This window comes from Empidonax traillii, unplaced genomic scaffold, assembly GCF_003031625.1.
Source record: "Empidonax traillii isolate 1590-97213 ecotype Southwest subspecies unplaced genomic scaffold, ASM303162v1 scaffold430:size563586, whole genome shotgun sequence".
In the NCBI taxonomy this organism is placed as follows: Eukaryota; Metazoa; Chordata; class Aves; order Passeriformes; family Tyrannidae; genus Empidonax; species Empidonax traillii.
Genome location: NW_020955623.1, coordinates 60,592 through 83,726, shown reverse-complemented (window position 1 = coordinate 83,726; position 23,135 = coordinate 60,592). Strand labels below are relative to the sequence as shown.

The window sequence follows — 23,135 nt, the reverse complement described above, 5'->3', positions numbered from 1 at the left end:
GTATGCCAGTTCTAAACAACAAAGTAAAAAAGTCTCATTTCCTTTTACAGTCCTACTACAATCCCTCCTGTCATGCAGAAATAAGCCACCTTGTTGTTTTTGTTTGTTTGTTTGTTTCTTATGGGCAATTTTATATACCTATGACTCAAGAAACATAGGATTTTTATTAAATATTTATCTTCTCAGCCTTATATGAAATCTTCCATTTTAACTTCCAAAGTGTCACACCACACATAACATTTCAAATCAGAAGCAGGAGACATACAAAGAAAGCATGCAGAATCCTATGACCATCCTCTAAAGATCCTAGTTTAACGATGCGTGAAACAAATTTAGATACCAGAGCCCATACCCTATTCAAAGGGTATTCAAACAGAAATAATAGTCTTCTTGTCCTCCAGTAGCTCTGCTGCTGTGGCTCAGCAACTGGCTGATAACGTGTCAGAATTTACTGCCTGGTTTTCTCCCTGGCCTGCTCCAAAATAATCTCTTTTGCTTCAGTCTTACAGTTGGTATCTCCAGCTGCAGTGCTTGTTGGCAAGGTGGGCTCAGCCAGCTCCCACCACCATCTACAGAGAAGACATGGCATTTCCACTCTAACCACAACGGTAAACGCTGCAGCTCCTTGGGGAGATAGTTAACCTGCCAGAACAACATTCTGCATTCAGGTATGTAAAGCACAACACACTTATCAAAGATTCTGGCTTGTCCTCATATACCCACATCTTAGTATGTCCACAAATGCTAGCCAGTGCTCCTAAGACTAGTCTCCCTACCTCCAACAACCCTGTTTTCAGCAAGGAAAAAAAAACCATACAAAGAGAGAAGGGTGTTGGTGCTACAGCCAAGCCAAGAAACTGAGCTGCCTCTGAAACAAAAAGTATGGAGAATACAGAGCAGCCAGACAGGGTCCTGCTCTTCCAAACAGCCTGGAAGGATTATCAGCAGATTTGGAAAAGAACAGTTATAAATATCAAGGACTCTGTCTCAGCCTAGATTGTCCTCATATATCATCTTCATTCATGTTCTGAAGCGCTGGTGTGAAACTGAAAAGACTGTGCAACTCGATGACTAACGAATGAAAAATTAGCGAGCACTGTGGAACTGCCAAGATGAGTGGCTTGAGTTTCAAGTTCAAATAGTGCAAAGACTAAGGTAAAACTTAAATAGTCCTTTAGCCTAAGGATGGGGTTTGTTACTGAGAGCTGTTCCCAACCACTCCGTTCAGCTTCTGAACATGACAGCAATTTTACAGTTCTGCACAAATGAATGTCCCTTCTCAGGCTTTCAGTCTCAGGACACGAGCAGAAACTGGAGCCAGTAAGAACATTTTGATCCTAGCAAATTGGCAAAAGAAATAGTTCCTAATAAAAAAAAATATCACTGACCTCTAAAAAATGACAGTGATTTCCTCTGTTAAGTGACGGGCAGCAACCCATCTTTTTAACATTCCCTTGCAATCTTTTGTTTCTCCTCTCAGATTTTTACAGGCAATATGTGATGCAAAGTTTTGAATGATCAAACAAGCACAGGTATCAAAAAATGTTAATAAGCAAATACCTATAGTTACAAATATGTAAACAGCAAGCTTAAATGTAGCTCTGAAAAATCTAAGTCTACAATATACTAGCATCTTTTTTCTAAAAAGCCCTCCTTAATTAGTCAAAAAGTAATTTTAGTATGTATAACAACTGATCACTGAAGTTTACATACAGAAGTACTGTAACCTCAGACCAAAACAGAGCCAGACAGAATTTCACTAGCTTTGAGAAATGCTACAGCATCTCACTGTAGCAAGAGAACCTCCAATTTCCTTGTAATTTCATGTAAACTTTTAGCATTCACACAAGTTGCTGAACTAAAAGCTATTCACTAACTCCCAGTCAAAAAATTTTTTTCTTGAAAGAGGATGCCAAAAGGGAAAGGTTAACTTCATGCCAGCCTTGAACCCCTTGAAAGGTCTGCCAACAGGGCAACAGAAAAAGTCAGTATCAGTAATAAATGCGAGATATGTTCAGTAATAGCAACTTTCAGCCACCACTATGAACAAGCAAGAATCTGATTTATAAAGAATGTCAACATCTGTTGAGTAACCCTGTGACATGTCCAACCACAGCACACCCACCAGACTATCCCTTGCCAGAAAAGTCTTTAAAAGGGAACAAGAAAAGTTTTCAAAAACACAAACAAAACAAGGATGCAAGACAGCAAGCAAGAAACAGATGATGTTTAGCATAGGCCAGAATACATTACTGAAGGCACAATGCCCACATGGTTTTCCTTGTGAGCCAAATATCAAATTACAGATACATAAATATCTCATATCCATAAGGTGATTTGTGTCTTTTAGGTAGAGTCATTTGCATTTTAAGAGATGAAAAATGAACTTTCTCTTCTTTTATATAAAATCTAACAAATCCAATATTATTGTGCCATATTCCTCTTTGAAGTGTGTTTATTTCTCTATAGATTCAGTGCTCAAAACTGAAGTCAGAATGTATGCAATTGAGTTCAAGGACTGAAGAATCCCAGGCTACTAAAAATGATTCAAGCATCATTTCCCTCAGGAATTTTTCATACAAGATTTCTGCACAAAGTATCTCAAAGCATCATTTCCTGTTCCATGCAAATACAAGGACATACAACAGATGCTTAAGTGCATTGTAAAATGTATACCTTGTTTTTTATACTGAATTTAGCCTTTCTTTCTGAGCAATGAAAGCACCAATGAAAAATCAGATGGCACCATAAAAAACTACATGAATCACTGGCAGCTTAACACAGATTAACAGAATTAAGTAAAAATCAGTAAGAAGTGTTGATGTTTGTAAATTATATTATTTCCAATTAAAAGTAAATCTCAAATCAATAGTTTCTCATTATATCAGCCTAAAAGAAAATTCAAAAAGCTCCAACATCCAACTTGCACACTTTCCCAAAGCCCCTCTAATTTTTAATCTTCTGATCAATTTACAGACCTATAGTGAGCATGCTAAAAATCCTTCAGTGACAGTCAAAGCTGCAATACAAGCTATAAATAAGGAATTGTTATCTTGACTGTCTAAACAGACAAATAGGTACAGTCCAACTCCTGAACAGTGTCTTCACGGGAGGACAATGAGGAACACAAGAAATAATTGATACACTGCACTATCAATTCTGGAAAAATCACTCAAGCCATTTTAAAAGCTGGTATGAGCAACCAATTTTTATCTTTATGTTCACTACGTAAGTTCAACGTTATTTCTAAAGAGACAAGAGACTGGCATCCAGATTTGCTCTACACTTTTTAAACTGTTTTGTTTTGGGATTTTTTAGCAAACAGAATGCTTCACAAATAAATTACATAAATAAGTCTCATTGTAAATGTAAGGGTTACCCACAATATATTTTCTGGAGCCTAAAGCTACGTTAAAAAAAAAAAAAAAAAAAAAAAAAAAAAAAAAAAAAAAAAAAAAAAAAAAAAAAAAAAAAAAAAAAAAAAACAACAACACAAAACAACACACCCAAAAAACCCCAAACAAACAAAAAAAAACCCCAACACCCAAACCAAACAAACAACACCCTCCCCTTCCCCACCCCAGATTATCCAGGGGACTCTTTTATCAATATCTCAGTAACAGCTTGGAGAAAGCCTGTGCTAAGCAGCACCTGCTTCAACTGCATTTAGCAATGTTCAAATTTAGCTAGTCTACCAAGAAATAGCAGTTCAGCTACACAGATATATGCTGAAGAGAAAATGCGCTGATATTACCTGATTTTACTGACTCGATAGCCATCATATGATTTTTAGGGTTTTTTTAGTAACAACTGACATAAGTCAGAGCAAAGAAGGATAGTTATTAATCCCTAAAATCATCCTGAGACACTGACAGGATTTTCCAAATGCCCTAATAAATGCTCAACTCACTTGAAAACAGTGATATTTCTTGTATTGAGTCATTTATTTTCCCCAGTTTTTATACCTAAGTAGTTATCACTTAGGTAACTGCCCTGTTAAATCTGCTATTGCAGAGAAAAAAGGCTTTCCTAGAACAGTCTGACCTTATTTTAATATGACAACGCATTAGGTTCTTTAAAAAGGTAACAGAGAAGAAACAAAAAGGTCTTTTCTAGCTAAGACTACAGAATGTGTAGGAAAAAAGCCTGCCTATAAGACAGCCAGATAAAAGGTTAAACAACTTTTCTTTGACATACATTATCTCCATCCTCATTTGCAGTACAGGAAGGTATATCCAACACACAAAGCCAGCCAGTGTTTTATCACAGCAGCACCTCAGAAGCAGAATCATTCACTAAAAGCGCAAAATTAGTCTATTACTTTCAGTTCCCAAGCTCATACATCAAAGTTAAGAGGGAAATGGGTCACATTTATAAAGCCAAACACTATAATCATGTACTGAAACAGTCTAAGGCCATAAGGTAGTTTCTAATGTGTCTTTAGATCAAACTGGAATGTACAAACAGCATCGTATACAGAAGTCATTCTCAAGTTGAAAAAAAAAAAAAAGTAATGACTGACACAAAGGTGACATTTTAAGTAAATTCATCTCTCAGGTATTCAGGACACAGCTTTCTTCTCAAAACAAATTAATTCCATCACTTTTAGCCTCGGCAAAAGGTTGCTCAATGCTTGTAACTGCTGAGCCTGTTTTCAGTAGTTACCAAGAGGGGGCTGACCTGCCACGAAGCACCTGAAACTGGAAATGGAGATGTAAACAAGCCCTCAAAGCTCTAAAGATCAAACAGCTACAGAACCGCTCTCGCCACAAGAGAAAGCCGAGATGTGGAGATAAACAGAGCCTGAGTCCACACACATAAAACCATCAGCAGATAGCATTCAGAGAGACAGATAAAATTGATTTAGTCAGGGCCCTTGCTCTGGGGCCACTGCTGTCTGGTTTTAGAATTGGGGGCACAGGTTTCTTCCATGCTACAGTTCTTTATGAAGGGCTGCAAGGAGCAGGGGAAAGGGGGTAGGGAAGAAACTGTAACAGAGGAACAATTAGTTCCAGAGGGAGATCTCAATCCAAAACTCTGGGACAAAGTGTCAGCTCTGAGAGTCACCAGGGAATCCCATTCATCTCTTATGGGATTTGCTGAAACTCCCCAAAACTAATATTTCTCTGGAGTTGAAGCTGAGGGGGATGCAGTAACTGAAAAGGATAATAAAGGAAACAAACAAGAACTCAACTATGACTCTAGAACAAGATCCAAATTCTTTATGACCACAGATGGAGACTAAGTTACTATGATGAATGGTTCAGTATCAAACAACAGGAAAACAGAAATAAACTATTAGTGACCACCTTAAGACTAAGGGAAAGGATGGGCAATGTCATTTCTCATGGTTGTTGCTCACTTTGGTTGGTCAGGTGGCACCTGAGCAGCCACCAGCAGCAGTGAGGTGGTCTCTGTGAGAGCTCTCCCTCATCGAGCCCCCCAGGGTCTTGCCAATAGCCATAATGAGACAACAATTCAGAGCAAGGGAAGGCAATAAAGATGTGCCACTCGATAGAGTGACCACAGGTCTAAGTGTGTCCCTCACTGGAGCCCACGCTTAATCACTAACTCACAGCACTAAGCCCAGATCCTTTTTGGTGGACTAACCAAAGTTAATTTAGGCATATGCTAGAACATAATCCTGACAGCAAACCCACCATTTTCTTTCAGGACTGTGAATCCCACCCAGACAGAATACAAGCCTGGAATATTCTTTTAGTTCAATAACAAAGGCAGTGACTGCCTGTCTGTAGCAGAGATTGATGAGCACACCAACACAGACTTGAAGCTCACCTCAAAACCGAATAGTCCAATTCAATAAAATACATAAATCATATCCTCAAACCAAGATTGGGTAGGAAGTAAGGCCTAAGATGGCAATACCTGACTACTCCCAGTATATGAAGTAAGTGGGAAATGTGCGACCTTTCAAAACCAAAGCGTCTGTGCCAGCACAGCAGATGGTTGGGAGGCACAGAGAAGGAAACATGCATTTCTATCAAGCACCATGCAGGCTACAGAGCTGGTTTGGGGGTGGAAGGAGGACACAGTGATACGTGTTTCTGTGTACTTTCTGTGTACTTCTGTACTACTACTGTTTCAGTAAACACAATCACTCAAAGGAGAAACAGTATTTTCAAGATAAAGTATTTCAGTTCTCAAACAGATCAAGGCATACACAGAAAGCAAACAGTAAAAACCTTTATGTGTGCATCTTATTACATAGCTCAAATCTGCCTTACTGCACTCTATCGTTCATGAAAGGCTGCTCTGTAAAGCACAGCACTTGGTGCTTGTGTCAGTCTCATCACTACTCCACAAAATCTAAAAAGCAAAGCTGAAGCCTATCTACAGCAAGGATGACCTTCATCAAGTTCCTTCCATGCATCTGTTCAACTGAAAACTTGCCGGTTTACCTGGCTCCGGGTTAAAAACAGTGACACCAAGTAGCTCTGCAAACTGACCCAGCTAGACGTACATGCTTGAATAAAAGCCACATGCAGCTTCCCAGGCCAGGGGAGATCCAGAAGAGTTCATCTGCACTGGAGTAGGGATAATCCCAACCTACTAAATCTTGCTAGATTTTTTTTGTTTGTTTGTTTTGTCTTGGTTTTTTGTTTTGTTTTACAAAGTGCAAGCTCCGGTTTTCTCGTACTGTTGTTCTGATAGCTGGGCTTTTTCTACTATGCTCTGAACTCCACCAAACCCAAGATCACGTCTGGTATGACTGGTGCTCCACCACTGCTCAAACAGGACTTCTCCACAATCAGCACCTAATCCCTCAACACGTAGACATAATCTAGCTTCCCAGATCTCCCTTTAAACACTAGATACTAGGAAGTTTCCCATATCTCAACTCATTAAAGTGATCCTGATCTACCATATGTCTATTTTTATACATATATACATACACACAGAAAAGTATCCTGTGTTTTGTGTGTGTGCATACATATATACACATATTTGTAGTAATCTGGCCACATTAAAAAACTGTACTATTTGACTTGAGATTCTTTGCAAAGCTAATTAAGTGCACTTCAGTTTAGATCATGTCTTCCACTTCCACAGAGTAACAGCCAATTTCAAGCAACAGAACCAAGAGAGTAAAAAGTATACACACTTCACAGGACAGAGATACAAAGTATTTCCACAATATATTTTTGTGTTCGAATTTAGTATTTACAATAATAAACATGCAGTTCATAGTATTAAATTTAGTCAGAAAAACATTAAAACAAAAAGAAATTGAGAGCTTCCTTGTTTTCTTATAGACTCATTAGCAAAAGCCTCCCCTCTTAACAGCTACATCCTTAAACTGGAAAGAAAGGAAACATCTGCAGGGCTGGTAGCACAACAGCAGAATGTCATGTGATCTTAATTTAGCTAAATTGAAACTTTTCCTTCTCTGCATGTTCTGTCGTTGCTTGTTAAGAATAGGAAATGCTTTGTCCTCACCTTACAGCCTAATCTAGACATATCAGAGAAGCAAGACTAAGAAAGCTTGCTTCTGCCCCTCAGCACTGAAGAAACTTTGAGGTTACTCCATGCACGATAAAAGAACCTTCTCAGCAGTCTGACAGAAGTGATAAAGAGTGGTTTCCAGTCACTAGCTGTCAAGAGCTGCCTTACACTGCTTCTTTCGACTTATGGGAATTTATTCACAGACCCAAGAATATGAGCTGCCCCATGACCCACTCTGCTTCCTACAAACGAGGAGAGGACATAAGAAACACTGCCTATGTTCCCACCTAAGTACACTGCTGCAAAAATTGGAATGAGTTTCAGTGAAGTCTGTACTCTTTCTACTTTCTAGAATAACATGGGTTTTATCAAACACACAACATACCAGACAGCTTCCACTATACTTTCACCAGACTATTACAACAAACCTATTTACATGTGAAATAGCTTTGTAGAAGCCAAATCATTGCACAGTGTAAGACCCAACTTGCACAGACCCCATTTCAATAACCTGATGCACCACACTTGAAACTAACGGCAGCTCTGAAACTACCTACAGATTTCCTTCAGTTCATACTGTTTCTCTCCACAGAGACTACGTCTTGGATCCAAAAATTATTGACACTACAAGGGATATAGTTCAAGTTGACCAAACCACTCAGGAGAACAACCACTTTTCCACAGCCTCTTTGTCCTTATGGGAAACCTGTGTTTGGACTAGGCTACTTCAAGATGCAGCTACAATGCTGAGTAAGGGCTTTACTTTCTTTGTGGGCTGAGCCCTGGGACAGGGGTAACACCTTACATCTGCTCACTACAGAATGTAAGCATGAGGCTGATTTTCTCTTGCTGAAACTACTGAATTTTTCAACATAAAGAGAACACATTCATTCTGTTTCAAAAACAAGAAAATGAGATCATTTAGAGACTAGACACACCAGTTCATCTGAATAACCATATCATCATACTTGCTAGTAATTCAAACTGTTAAGACTTAAGCTTATTCAATTCTGCAATATTGCAGCTTTACTTAGGATTTTATTTTGTGTACATCAGAAAAGTCTCTGACCTGCCCAAAGCCAAACAGAAGCTTTTGGAAGATCAGGGAATTTAGTCTCTCAAGGTCAAAGCCTAAGCTGTCAGCCTAAAAACATGGTCATTGCAAGTGAGTTGTTATTCCAGAGTTTGACTCTATTTGTGGAAGATACACCTAGACACATGGGGAGAGTTTTAAGAACAACTGTTTGATTTGGGAACAACTATTTGTATAAAGCCTTAAAAACGTCACAGGAATTTTAACACAGAAAAACGTGACCTAAAACACCACTAAACTTCTAATACAAATGTTTCAAGATTTTTTACCTCCCCACATAAACGGCTTCTCTCCTCAAAAATAACCTCTAAATAAATATACAGCTGGAGCTACTCAGTGTTAAAGCTTTCTGATACAGAGACTATTTGTAAACTCCCACAAACTCATCCCTTAAATACAATTGCTGCATTTCAAGACATTTGAACATAATATATAACATGCAAATTAACATACTCTTTAAGTTTTAAAAGCCCTAGACTCAGAAATAAAAAACTTACCTTTTGAACAATTAAATAAAATTACCATACACAGAAGCAAAGTCACATATCCAAACACCCAAACTAAATTATGTCCAACCTCTAAATTTGTAATCTATTGTGCATATACAAGAGAGGAAAAAAAGTAGCTTTTTCAAAAAAGAACTTATTTTACAAAAATACAATGCACAGGAAAATGCTTAAAAAAGGACTGTGAAGTCACTAATCTGAAAAAAAATCTTAAATCTTTATGCCCAGAGAAGAGCTATCACTAAGAGGATAGAGAAGAGAAAGTTGTCCACAGGATTTTCGGTTTAACTGCAAATCCAAAAGCTTCTGAACGTTGACTTATGATGTGATCATACGTGACCTGCATATTTCTTCACAGTTTGCATCGCATATGTCAGTAAGAATGGTTGATATAGGTGACTAAATCTACATTTGTATCCCTGTCTGGACATTGGAGTGGGGAGAAGAAATCTATTTTAACATAAATCTGTTTGCTTATTTAAGAACTACTTGTCTTTACACACCTATTACTATGGCTTGAATTGCTCACTGATGCCAAGTTACTTCCCTGTACTTCTTGACATTACTAAATGTTTCTCCAATAATGTGAATTTCTCCAATGAGTAAAGTCACCAGCTATCTCATGCAATGATTTTACTCCTTTTACTCTGTTACAGTGAAAACAGCACATCTAACACTACTACCAAGACAAGATTTTTATCATATTCCCTCCCTGCCCGAGGCAGTAGATAAACTGAAGAGCACAGTACGGTAACATAAATATCGCATTTCAAAACCATTATCAGCTGCAAATATCTCAGAAGGAATGCAGCCACCTTTGTTATTTCATCCTGTAAGTGACACATTTGGAAGACTGAAAAGCTTTTTTAATGTTACTGGAGATTCTGGGGAGGAAGGGAAATAGCTGCAGTGCAGCAGCTGCTGCAGCACTGCTGCGTTCTGGGGCTCAGACGGAGCTGGGCTCGCACTGCAACCTCTCCTTCTCACATAGTGCCTCACAGAGAGCACAGCCTGCAATAACAAACCCCAGATAAAAAGAACACAAATAAGACATCTTGGCTGCTATGTCACAACATATCAACACACTTCCATGTACAGCAATATAGTCTTAGATGAGAAGGTTCCTCCAAGCCTGCAATGGTCAGGTCCATCCCGTGCAGTGAAATTTGATCAGCTGCAAGTCTACAGAATTTGCAGAAAGAATGCTTATCCTTGGCTAAGAAACCCAAAATTTATGTATTTGCATGGCTGAAAGAACATTATCATTATAGAGGCAGCAGTAAGATAAAAAATAGAAGCCTGATGTAGGTAATCTAAGAACGAATGACAACAGCAAATGAGAACTGCTTTGCTCTCCTCAAACTAATAAAGGTCTGCTCAGAGCACAGTGATGATCTGTGCTGGTAAGAAGACAACCTACACTCAACTTGTGGTCTACTGTTCCCTATCTAACACTCAAAATAAAGGTATTTGTGATGAAAGGAAGAAAAAAAACCAAACCCACTGTATCACCTACTTTATATTACCTACCAGTACTTCTTCCAATCATGTGAAGCAGTGGCATTTACTGTTTAAAATGTACTTGCTCTGATATAGTCCACTATGGCCACAAGGTCAACTGACACATCAAGCATCTGAAGAGCTTGCTCATGAGCTGAATGCTGATAAAGGATGTCATTAGAAGGGCAGAGGGGTAGTTCCTACTGCACCTTTCTGAGGATGAGCCTAGTTGGTATGTTACTGAGCAAAAATATTACTTAGCACCTTAGCACTTCCATATATTCACTGAGGAAGTCCCTTCACTTGGACCATGGCTAAATTATGATTCCAAGACTACAACCATAAACACCAAGCTATTATTAAAAAAAAAAAAAAAAAATTGCCTTAACTTTTTAAGGCCTTCTCTTTCTCTCTCTTAAAAATTCCTTGTTTACCAAGACCAGACTATATTAATAATAGGATTATTCATCTATGATATTATTGCAGAAGTCTGGTAAGAACAGATTCAAATTTGCACATACAGGTCTCCCACAGGATACCAACTTTTTACCAACTATCCTCCCTCACTAATTCTACATTTGCAATCATGTTTAAGTTCTGAATTGCCAGTAAGGCTCTCACACTTCAATATATCCCATGAGCAATTATCTATGCATCACCACATGATAGCCATTAATCCCATCCAAGGTTTGGACTAAAAACTGTAATTCACTGATGCCAACAGAACTCCACTGATTTATATCACATAGTAATTTTATTTTAGAGGTTTCTGTGTTAATATGAAACACTGCATATCCTTTGAAAACATTCAAATACACACAACAGCGTCCTGTATCAGAGTGCAAAGGGCAACTATGCTCAGCCAGAGTAATTTTCAGGCTACACTGTGAAAGTACTTCTTGTAAAATCTACATTACCATTTTACACAGGAGAAAATATCCCTGCATATCTCATATTTGTTTGCTTCCTGTTTTAAAAACCAAGCTTTGGGAAATATATGCCGGGAAGTTGGGGGGAAGGGGGCTGAGGGCAGAAGGGGAGGCAGTAAAAACAAAAGAATCCTTAGAATGACTCTGTAACTTAATTTGAGAAATTATTAGTGACACATGGAAACAATTAATTAGGTTTGTATTTTCTTCTTGAATCTGTATTTCTGATGACTCTCCAGAAGAAAACTTGTTTTCCTATAAGAGAAGTCTTCAACTCAGCCCTCAGATGACAAGGAATAATTTATACCCTGATGTTTTTCAGGGGTCAAATGAATGGGAACTGTCAAAAACACTGCCTAACTTGTGCTTTGGTTCATGGTATCCTTGAATTAGCAGAACTGTGCTTTGAGGTTACTCTTGAGGAAGAGCTGTTAGTCTTAGACTTCACAGGTCACCTCTCTGCTTTCTCACCAGCTTCCTGCTTGGGCACTGCTGCGTGGAGAGCAGCACTGCTGTAAGGAACAAAGTGCCTCTCTCACCAGCCTGGCAGCTTCCACTTCTGCCACAGCACTTCAGTGCAGTAGGAAGAGAGTAGCTGCACTGTAAAATCCCAAAAATGAACTTCCAGCTTCATTTCAAAGAAAAGTATTGGCAGCAAATCATTACAATGTATCGTTTACAGGGACTTCAGTTAAACAAAACTACCCCAAACACACACAGCAATTGCACAGTCTACTTAATAAAATCTAGCAATATCAAACAGTTCAGTAAAATTTTTACCCCAAGCATGCAAGTAATTCAAGGTATATTGATCTAAAACTTGTTTTTTCTTTCCAGCTTGGTAGAAAACAATTTTTAGATTATGCAAACCCTGTTCTGGGTTTGGGGGGTGAGGGTGGTGATGTTGGTTTGGGGGTTTTTTTGAGCTGAGGTGGGGGAGAGAACAGTGTTTTCGTGTTTTTTTAAATCTTTCACTTCAATATGCTCAAAAAACAAACCTCTTTTCCCTTCCCCCTAGTTATATCAAATGCATTTTAAAACTTCACAGGACTGTCCACATCACAAGCCAAGCCTTTTCTTATTTCTTGTTGATTTTTGGGAGAGTATGGGAAGCAACTGTCACACTGAACTTGACTGTACAAGTGAATTCTTACATATATGTAAGCAAACCAGATCAAACAGGCATCTGTAAAAATTAAGAGAATACGTCACATTTCCTCTGCTTTTTCAGATTCAACAGAAGAGACTTTTTACCTGTAATGTTGATTACTTGAAAAACCCAGACATTCTGAATCAGTTTTTGCATCACTAATAAAGAAAACTAAAACAAAAGACACAAATAAACAAAACCCAAAGCCAACCCACAACGCCATCACATAGCAATGTACTCTCCTGATTATGAAGCTTCAGTACAGACAGATGTATGTACCCTTCAGTACAGGGGTTGTATGTATTTTAAATGGCAGATTATTCCAAAGGACTTCTATGCATGGTGGAAAAAATTTTGAATCACCTGCCTCTAGTCAGTGTACTGAAACTGCAACTTTATAAGAAGTGCTTACCTCCCCCTTGCACCAGAGAAAAATAAAAAGAAATTTCTTCACTAACTGGCTGAATATTGTATGAGAAATGCAGATAATATTTAGAGTACCTTTAAAGTAATATTACAACTGCATACACCATTTAAATCTCTTTAGTAAGTGGATTCTATTTTAAAAGCTTTTCCTTCAAAATCCAGGCAAGTTTTGTTTGTTTTTACCTCCAGTTCTGCAGCAAGTCAGTTAAATAGACTTAAATTTGTCCATATTAAGAACTAAATAGCATCCTGCAGAAATTAATTTAAGCGGTTATGTTTAAAAACAAAAAAAGTAACAACCTCTCCTCACACTATTTTTCTAATCCTATTCATGATTAAGTATTTTGCAATAGCCAAGATGCTCCACCTTTTCAAAGCAGGAAAACAAGTCAGCTTTATATTCATTCACAACACAGTTTATCCTGGCATATCTCCCCCTTCCTGTATGTCATATTTATTTTTCTGTGCAATTCATTATGTAAAACCTCTCAAAGCTTAAAACTCTAAAGAGAACAAACTAAAGTACTCAAAGTGTAAAAAAAAGCAATTATATAGTCAAATCATGCTTTGTATGCTTAGTAACTTTGGAAAACTCCTTAGTAAATAACAACACTTCTAATAGTACATCCTCAGTAAGGCTGGGGGTGGGGAGAAGAGATCGACCACAGCCTTTATCTTTTCCACCTTATACTAAGTTATATAATCATATTGTATGTAAGGATAAGCAAACAACAAACCTGATCACTCCATGCACAATACAGGTTACATATGAAACTCCAGTTGTGATTGATAATGCAGTCCAAAATCCTGAGCTGGGCCATGTCTTGCTATAGCGCAGAGTGCTGCTGTGCTCTGACTCAGCTTTTGCCCGGAGATCCTCGAGGATATGAGAGCTATGCAGTAATGACATTCAGGAACAAGGACTTTCCTTCCTGTTCAGTCTCCCTTCCCACCCCAGCCATATGTCAACTCAACAAGATAAACTGACAGAACTGCATAACATTCTTCAAAATAATACTTCCGAAGCTGACAAATTATGCATTCTTGGGAATAAATGAGAAATAAGAACATCCAAAGAAATCGCACTACAGCAAACACAGAAAGGCACTCTCATATTGTGCTTCTTTGTCCCAGCCCCTTCATTTCTGCTCCTGCTGAAACTGCTCTGAGTATCAGCAATTTAGTGTCATAATTCATATCATATGAATCTTAAACTTGCTTAGGCATAGTTGTGACAATGGCTCCTGTGTTTATATGTGATCCAAAAGATTTGGGCTATTTTAAAACCACACAGTAAGAGCAATTTCTCAATGTTAAGAAAACTGCAGTTTTCATAAAAAATATATGGATTTATCTACTTTGGGCTCTTAAACAGCAGACTTCTCTTTAAACCTACAGGAGTACTATTAGCATTGCACAGAAACACTGACTGCCTTCCGTAATGAAGGTTGAAAACCATACTGAGAGGGCTGCAACATCAGGGGGATCCTGAGAAACTGAAGAAATACTGGAAAAGCTTCTTTCTTCCTTCATGTGTTCCTTCTTTGCAATCTGTGAACAACCACCCTATTTCAGCATGCACCTCACTTTCTGTATCAGGACTGCCTACCCTGTACTCCCCTTCCGAGGTGGGACTCAGAATGGAAGTGTGTTTCTGCAGAAATATACACATTTTATCTGATGTTTACATGAACTATTAGACCTATCACAGAATCAACTTATAATAACTGCAGTTTAAATGATACAACGTCTGTGAGACACAAGAGACTTTTCTGTCTTGGGAAAGGATGGAGGAACAGCTACAAGAAAAGGTGGCCAATTCACCCTTTGGTTCAGTAATGGTCCAATGACTGAAAAGTACTTTGAATGTGAAAGAAAATTTGTGCTATAAAAGTCATCTGGAAATACAACAAACTTGTACACGAGGGTCAAACAAATGGTGTGGCCAAAGAGCAACTTGTAGCTCTGAAACAGTTACATGAATAAGGCCCCGTTTGTTTTAACTAAACAAAATAAAAAAGTCTTGTTCCAGTTTCTCATCCCAAGGGCTCTGGGAATTAATACCAGAATCCAAGCCAACCTCCTCCCTTCTCGACAACGTGAATAGTCTGAAAATTTCCAAGACACAGTTGTGTACAAAAAAAAAAAAAAATCTATTCTGGTTCATTTTAAGATATACGTGGCAAAGATTCTCTATTACAACACCTAATCAAGCAAAAGACAGAACAGTAGTATCAGTGCAACACAGCACAAAATGAATGTGTCCCCAGGAAATAAAAAAAAAGTGAGAAAAAAACCCCACTCTAAATAAAGGGGATTAAAGAGCAAGAAATTAGAACAATAAAACTTCTCTCATACAAGTTAGATGGTCTGCACTGAAGCAGCCTGTGCTGACATGACAAGGGTCTAGAAAAAATGTCCTGCTTAGCAACTATTACTAGGTGGAACAGATACACTTCCTCACAACAGACACCATAACTATCCAAGCTTGAGAAATCTTGGAGAGGATGCCTGATAAGATTTTACAGAGCAGGGGGTTACTGCAGAGATGCCAAAGCAAAATGAGGCAGAGAAGTCTCCAGGACAGCAATGCTGGATGGAACGACGAAGGACCCGGCACCCTGCAGGACTGGCAGCAGGGATGCTGGCAGAACGTGTGGGGCAGCCTACACATGGCTGGAAAAGCAGCCAGCTGCACATTTGTTGCACTGTGGAAAAATGCTGTCATCAACTAAATAAGGCAGAGGGAAGAAGGGAAAGTAGATCTGGAAAATTAGAAGAAGACTGTTGTTCTACACTAAAACCATTATTAACCTGTTACTTTTTGGTACTCGTTTTCAAAACTGTTTTAAGGAAATTCTAAACCCATTTTTTTTCCTCCTACAATCTGGGCAGTGCTTATGTACCACTGCAATTTATGCAGAAGTGTCTAAATACTGCAGGTAAAAACATAAATAACAATATAGAGCAGTAGGAGAACATTTTTAGAAACAGTCAGTATTGGTCTGACAGCTGCCACCAAAGGTTAGTACCAAAACACTTGTAAATTCCTGTAGGCATAGAATGAGGTGAGGACCAAAGTTTTTGCAAGCTTGAGTCTTTACTGAAGTGCCTCAAGGAAAAGGAAGAGCTCAGAAACTGCTGCAAGAGCAGCACCTTCAACAGTAAACTGCAGTTATTGCTTAAAATAGACTATCTCAAAATTTTCTTCCAAGTCAATCTGTCTACTTGTAAATTTGATCTGCCACTACTAGACACTGTTCCTGAACATCATCAACCAGCTTGACAACTACTTTCTCATTTACACAAGACAATCTCCTTCCTGATACGAGGTTAAATCAGATTCCATTAGTTCAGCACTCCTCTGTTCTAACCTTTCTTTACTGTTAACATGTTTTTTGGGAGATAATTTTTGTTTCTTCTAAGCATGATTCCTGTGCATAAAACCTCCTTTAAATAGGCCTACAATAAACAGAGGGCTTCCCTTTCTGCCTTCAACACTCAGTTTACTAATGTATTCCTTCAAAAAGTTTGCCAGAGAAACAAAACTAAAACAGGTGGTGTTGTAAACACTTAAAATTTCTAAAAAGATTTGTCCAAAATTTAAAAGCAAGGCCTCCACACTGACTTTCCAATTTGGAGGTCAACAGAGCATTTAAAGACACACACATGGCATAACTAGAGAATGACAAGGGGGACACATCAACATCAGCAGGCTCCAAAGAACTCAGTGTCTAATTGCCCAAAGAGCTCTTTACCATACACTGAGCTTCGACTGAAAAATAGATGATGATAACACCAGGTTTCAAAGTTAATTATCTACTTCTCTCTAAATACTGCAGCAAGCTTTCTGAAACAGACAACAGCTCATGCTCACAGAAAGGAAGGGCTTCCTTTTCCTTACAGTTCCGGATACTTTTTGTACATGAGCAAATATGCAAGCTGCACACAAGGGTCAACCACATCGTCAGCACACACTGAAGTGTGTACCAGAAAGATGCTGTTCAGAACTTGGAACACAGAGTTCTTTGAAAGGGTAAATCCTACACCAAAAAGGTGTAGACTCATAATGATGATGGTGAAGCTGGAGCGGAAATTGAGGTTTTTTAGTAAATGAAATTGAGAAGTACACAAGAACAAAAAGGAAAAGTATGTCTGAAAACATGAAGTGTTTCCATTGCTCAGCTCATGAAGTCTGACAATGAGAAAAGTTCATACAAACCAAGTCAACAGCAGGAAGAGGCTGAAATATGATTTCCATTCTGAATTCTTTCCTATCACTGAAATTTTTACAAAAAGCTATGAACATTAAAAGAGGAAGAAACAGGAAATCCAAAAAACATCTCTCTCCACAGCAAAAAAAAAAAAAAATCTGAAGTGTTTCCTTCCTCCTATATCAACTCTTTCTTAAGATTCAATACAGTTCATAGAATTAGAAACACAAGAGATCTCCTTAGGGGAAAAAACGCAGGGTACAACAGCTGGCACAATACCATTTCAGGCTGTTTAACACATTCATACCAGATTGCTACAACTCTACTAGAAGTACAAAAAAAAAAATCGAAGTACATAAGACTTACTACTTTTCCATCATAAACTAAGGGCAAAAGAAAACAATTCTCCTTTTTCTTCTGCATGATTGCAATTTCTATTTTTAATCAATGTATAAGCTCATTAGATTAATCAAGCAATCTATTTCATGATTCATTTTGTAAATGCACCACTCCATCACCCCACATATGATCTAAATCATATACAGACAGTTGTTCTAATTGTGTTTTAAACACTCATGCAGTGAGGTGCTCATCAGTTTTGCTGCCTAATTCTCAAAAAATTCTCTTGCATCTACTCTCAAGATGCCTTCACCATCAATCTGGTTGCTTCCAAGAAGGAATGGGATAGTAATATTGATCTGGCAAGAGTCAGTTTGAGTCATGACAAAGAAAAGCCCTTTTCTCTTGAGCTACTACTTCAGTTCACGACTTAAGCTCCAGTACTGCCCAATTCCTCGGATTTCAGCCTTAGCCAATTTCAGTGGACTAGTTTGGCATTTCCTTTCTCTAACCAGCTTTCATTTAGGATGGGATACAATGTGCATTTTCTCTTCTTCTTTATCTGACATTCAATTCATACAGATTTCTTAATTTCAGAGAAGATCAGGTATTCAAACAAGAATATAATTTTACTAACTTCAGCTACAAGAAAGTATCATTTGTATGCTATCCCACAAAAAAAAAATATACTGGATGTAAAACAGGATCTGAGTCCCTAGACAGAATTCTAAAAAGGAAACTGACAGCCTTCAGAAACTGGAAGCAGTTACAAATTGGAAACTTCTGCCACTGCTCTATTTAAGAAATGCACAGCCAAGTTTAGTGGGGGCTGAATACAAAAGCCGTATGTACTCTTATGCAAAGTGAACTTCTGTGATACCATTAAGCACTTCATAACATTTACAGTGCTAATAAGATCAAACTCATGAGAACATGTAATTTACTCAAGGTATCATCACTCCAAGCTCAGTGTCTCACAAGAGGGGATCACTCACTTTCCACTTGCAAGTTCCTGGATGACAAAACCTACTGCTCCTGTGGAAATTCCTGTTTGTCTGTACAACTGTATCACACTTTGTTTCACTGGTCATTTGTTCTCACTATCCTTAGTTTTGTATGTCAGCAGAGGATGGAAAAGCAACTTCAAGAAAAAAATAAAACAAGTGTATTTAAGAGAAGTTTTAATCACATGACTACTGTTCACCTGGTTATTTTACATCATCATCACTCAAAGAAAAAATGCAACACAACTTAATTTGAATTTTCTCTACATGGTAATTATTTTCATGTCCAAACAAAACATGAAAAAAAAAAATCCAGAAATGCTTATTGCTATTATAATGTGCCACCCACCACCACTGCATCTGTCCTTGTGAAAACAGTAACTATAAGCTACATTACTACTTATTTCTAGATTACATGTGAACCTCCAGAAGACACACTGCACACAGTGGTAATGATGCAGCCATGATCAGGTTAGAAAGCAGGGAGATTTTCTTTTTATTTCTCCCCCTCCCCAAGGAATAAAAGCATCTAAATAAATCGCATCAAATGTAATGCCTTTGGTTTCAACAGCACACACTTTTCTTTTACAGAAGGCTTTCTATTTACAGTATTAGTGATCCTGTCTGAGCACACACAGCTCCACAAGTGGCCTGAGCCCTACCACAGGGATAATTCTAATAGGGACTTCCTGTTGTCTTCCTATTCTTCACTGCAGTGCAGTGCCATGTGATCAGCTCTGCTATTTTCTGATCCCAACCCAAAGCCACAACTAAGTTACTTGCCTGCCCAAGACTGGGCTTCAGAATACTAAAATTTTCATTGAGATAAAATAGAATCCTTACATATATTAATGTATATAGAAACACACAGAAAAATAGTGTTAGCTCTGGTGCTTATAGAGAAAATCCTTTCAGTGTACTGAGATGTGTTGCAGCAAACTCCTTCAGGGCAGCTATACTCCAGCTGGCAAAGCCCACGCACACTGAACACCCTCCTCAGCAAATTCACTGCCACACCATTGGTGATCTCCAAGTGCTCTTCACAGAATCCTTTCCAAATGCCCTTCTCCTGCTTACACCTGCTGTGTCATAAATTTAAAGTTCGAGTAGAACTCACACATTGTTAGTGTAATGCAAATGCTACAGAGAAAGGTGCCATTTAGGAGAACTATTTACACTGAATTACTCAGTGCAGTCTGAAGCCCAACTCTTGTCCAATATTACAGCAGCATCCGACTTGTAAGCAAATTTTGAAAAGACTGTATTTAAGAATTATCACTCTCTGTAGTTAAGGAACCTCTTTTTATATGTTCCCTAAGGGAACACCTCTGACTGGAAGCCTACAGCTGTTAGCACATTTCTTCCTGTGGATGCATGGACAGGGAACGTAGAGTCCAAGACATTATATCCTTAATGAGCAACATTCTTCACATCTGCACTTCTACTATTCTTTTGAAGGGGGATAAAGTGTAAATACAGTAGCTAACATATGCTACCAAATAAAGCTACTATGGGTTAGCTTTTCAAATCTGTCAGGCAATTTGTTATATTGATTACAGGCAACATAATGCAGTACAGAGAACTCCTGTCACACTCAAACTACAGAACCCAGCAGAGAAAAAAGTATCACCACTTGTCACTCTTCAGTGAAGAAGAGTTAAATAAAAACAGCTTGTTAACTAATACAGCTTGCTGACTTATGACTAGCTTTCTCTTCTGACTGCTCCCAAACTTTAGTAAGTTGCACAGTGCCAGAGGCTTGTCTTGAACTTTGATGAAGCTTTCATTTCTTGGAATGAAGATGAGGTACCCCAAATAAATTACAACAAAATCAAACTCCCCCGTTCCCCATATATCAAGTCTGCAAATAAAATTTTAGTAGCCTTGCTTCCATATGCTGTGTTTTCAGAGGTTTAAATTCAAGTCTTTATTTATTAAAAAAAAAAAAAAAAAACAACAACAACACTCAAAGACTAAACTCTACACATCTAGTAATCTTTCCTGGCAGTTTAGGTAATGGGAAGAAATGCAAAAATTCAAATTTTCCATTAGTTTTTCAATGTCTTTTTCTGTGTAGACCAAGCCCAATGTTGCAGGAATAGTGTTATCAGATCAGTCATGTGACATAATCTGAAACCAAATATTCACTTCCAGTACTTTTTGTTGTATAAAATATGTGGACTTGATTAAGGTCTTCTCCACCACTGTGCAAGTTTCCATCCCTTCTCTAAAACCTTCACTCATCCAAAGGTGGACTGACTTGGAAGAAAACACACTTTAAAAGAAGTTAACATATTTTCCAGGGAGCTTTGGAATTCTAAGAAGGTTTAAGGTTTATTTTAGAAACAAATTAAACATATCAAGTTGCTACATGAGTAGTAGAACTGACTTTGGTCTCATCCATCTTGTATCTCCCCGTCATCTTCTTTCATCCTGTCAGATCCCCTATAAAGGAAAGAATGTTTTTTTGGTAGTCACACATGTGCTGACTGGCCACAAGAGCTTTCCCATCTTACCTTCAGCGTGAAACATTAACCTGGGCTTCTCTTCCATCTAGCTACTGAGTTGCTCTAATTCTCCAGGCACTTCATTATCTCTGAGAGCTTTCCCTGCCTTGGAATTTGACCAAAACTGGCCAAGGACCTCAAGAGCAACCGCAGAGGAACTAAACAGATGGGCAGACTGATGGCACGCATAGAAGAAATCAGATTCAAGAATTTTTACTTCTTCACTCCATTACATCACTTGCTTCTGAGCCTCTTTTGTCTGAAGAACACAAGCCTTGCATTCTCATCCATACCGGTTTCAACTCCTTCAGCATACAGTTATCACTGCACAAGCTACATTTCATAGCTAGTCTTTTTTTTTTTTTTTTTTGGACAATAACCCAGTTCTCTACTCCGTCCATATTTTATCCACATTCCTATAGTATTTATCATTCTTGAACTGCCCTACAGAAATACAGGTATTATGATCCTCTCATCAAAAGTAAAAAAAGAATCTTGCAGAACTGCAGGCTTTCAATACATTCCAATCCTATAATGCTTATATACATTCTTTAGGAAAAAAAACATCGTAACTGAAAATTATGAAGTCAGCCATGTTCCTGTCAAAAAGTTATATAAGTACAGGTGGAATAATAAACTTTTTTTTCCTGACCAACATTATTTTCCAATAGATTAAATTCTACTTTCCCCATTTTAAATATGTCTATAAGAGCTGAAGAACGCATATTTTTCTAGAGAGCAAAAGCTCAACTTCACAAAACACATGCAAAGGTGGTGTTGCACTTCTCTTTATGGGGCACAGCTCCCGGAGTGGCATTTACAACATGGGAAGCTCCGGTTCGTCTCTCAGCAATGGTCAGATCTAAGCATCTAGAAAGTAAATTCAAAACAGTGAGATAGGGACCAGGAAGATGCTAAAAGAAGCAATATAATAAGCTGACGAAAGAAGTACATCCAAAATCCCACTTATTTCTACAGTTCAGACACTGAACACATTTTTAGATGGAATGTAAAAATCATGTAATGCCTGTCTAAGTGATCAAAGGCACCGAAGCCAGGTGTCGGAATTTGACTGTATGTAACAGGCAATTACTTGTGGCATGAAAGAGACTTGACATGATACTTAATAATTCTTTCATACAATGGAATTTAAAATATTTTTATTTCTTAACCACAGGATAAAAGGAGCTTTTACTACAAAAACAAACAGTATGCAAAATACTACTGTAGCACTGGCAAAGACCTTTTTCCTCAACTAAAAGCACTGCCCAATTACATTTACAGAGGAAGTCAATGGCTTCACCCTCTGGCCTCAACATTTCAATTACACTGTGAACCCAGGGTAATTTTTAGTGCTTACCACTAAAGGGAAATACACTGATTGCAAAAAACCACAGACTCAACACATGTAGCTCCACAGGGATGTTATCTAAGTAGATCTTGTTGCTTGATGTGTCGCTTAGAATTATACTCTCAAACCTCACGATAGTGGTGGCACAATTCATCATTCCAGAACTCTTAAAAAAATAGTGTCAGTCAACCTGAAAGGCAAGACAAACGGAATGTTTGCTTCCATAAATGCAGGAAGTATCTTAAAAAAAGTTTGCTCGTGTTCACATTCATCAGCATAAGAACCCCCTAACTAATAACAAGTAAGTTTCACTTTCCAAATGGTCTCTCAAGACTACATGATATTTCTAGAAGTGATGGGCTTAGCCACCCTAACAGCTTGTTGCGTGTCCCTTCAGTGAACCACTTCAGCCAATGACTGCTAATAACATCACCAGAAATGCAGGCCTCAGAGGAAATGGAAAAAAAACTTCCTATACACTAGAGGAAACCGATTTCTGAACAGTAGTAATCTTTGCTCAATTCATAACAGAAAATGAATAAAAAAAACTCATCTCAAACTAATTCCAGAAGCAAGGACTTACTCTGTTTTAGTCAATAGGGAGCAGACACATATTCCCTTAACTTCTAACTCAATTCAATAATTCTTGTAT

The 23,135-nt window shown here is 38.1% G+C and overlaps 1 protein-coding gene across 5 annotated transcripts in view; it reads right to left on the bottom strand.

Annotated features, from left to right (window-relative positions):
- The window catches only part of ARHGAP21 (Rho GTPase activating protein 21), a 114,806-nt gene that overhangs the window by 66,840 nt on the left and 24,831 nt on the right, over positions 1–23,135 (bottom strand). The window contains exon 1 of one of the 5 annotated variants that reach the window (XM_027894512.1): positions 13,806–13,927. The exons of the other annotated variants lie outside the window; for them this stretch is intronic. Within the exon in view, the coding sequence (XP_027750313.1) occupies positions 13,806–13,889 (84 nt within the window). The 5' untranslated portion in view covers positions 13,890–13,927. Of the gene's footprint in view, positions 1–13,805; positions 13,928–23,135 lie in introns of those variants that run through there. 5 annotated transcript variants of the gene reach the window in all.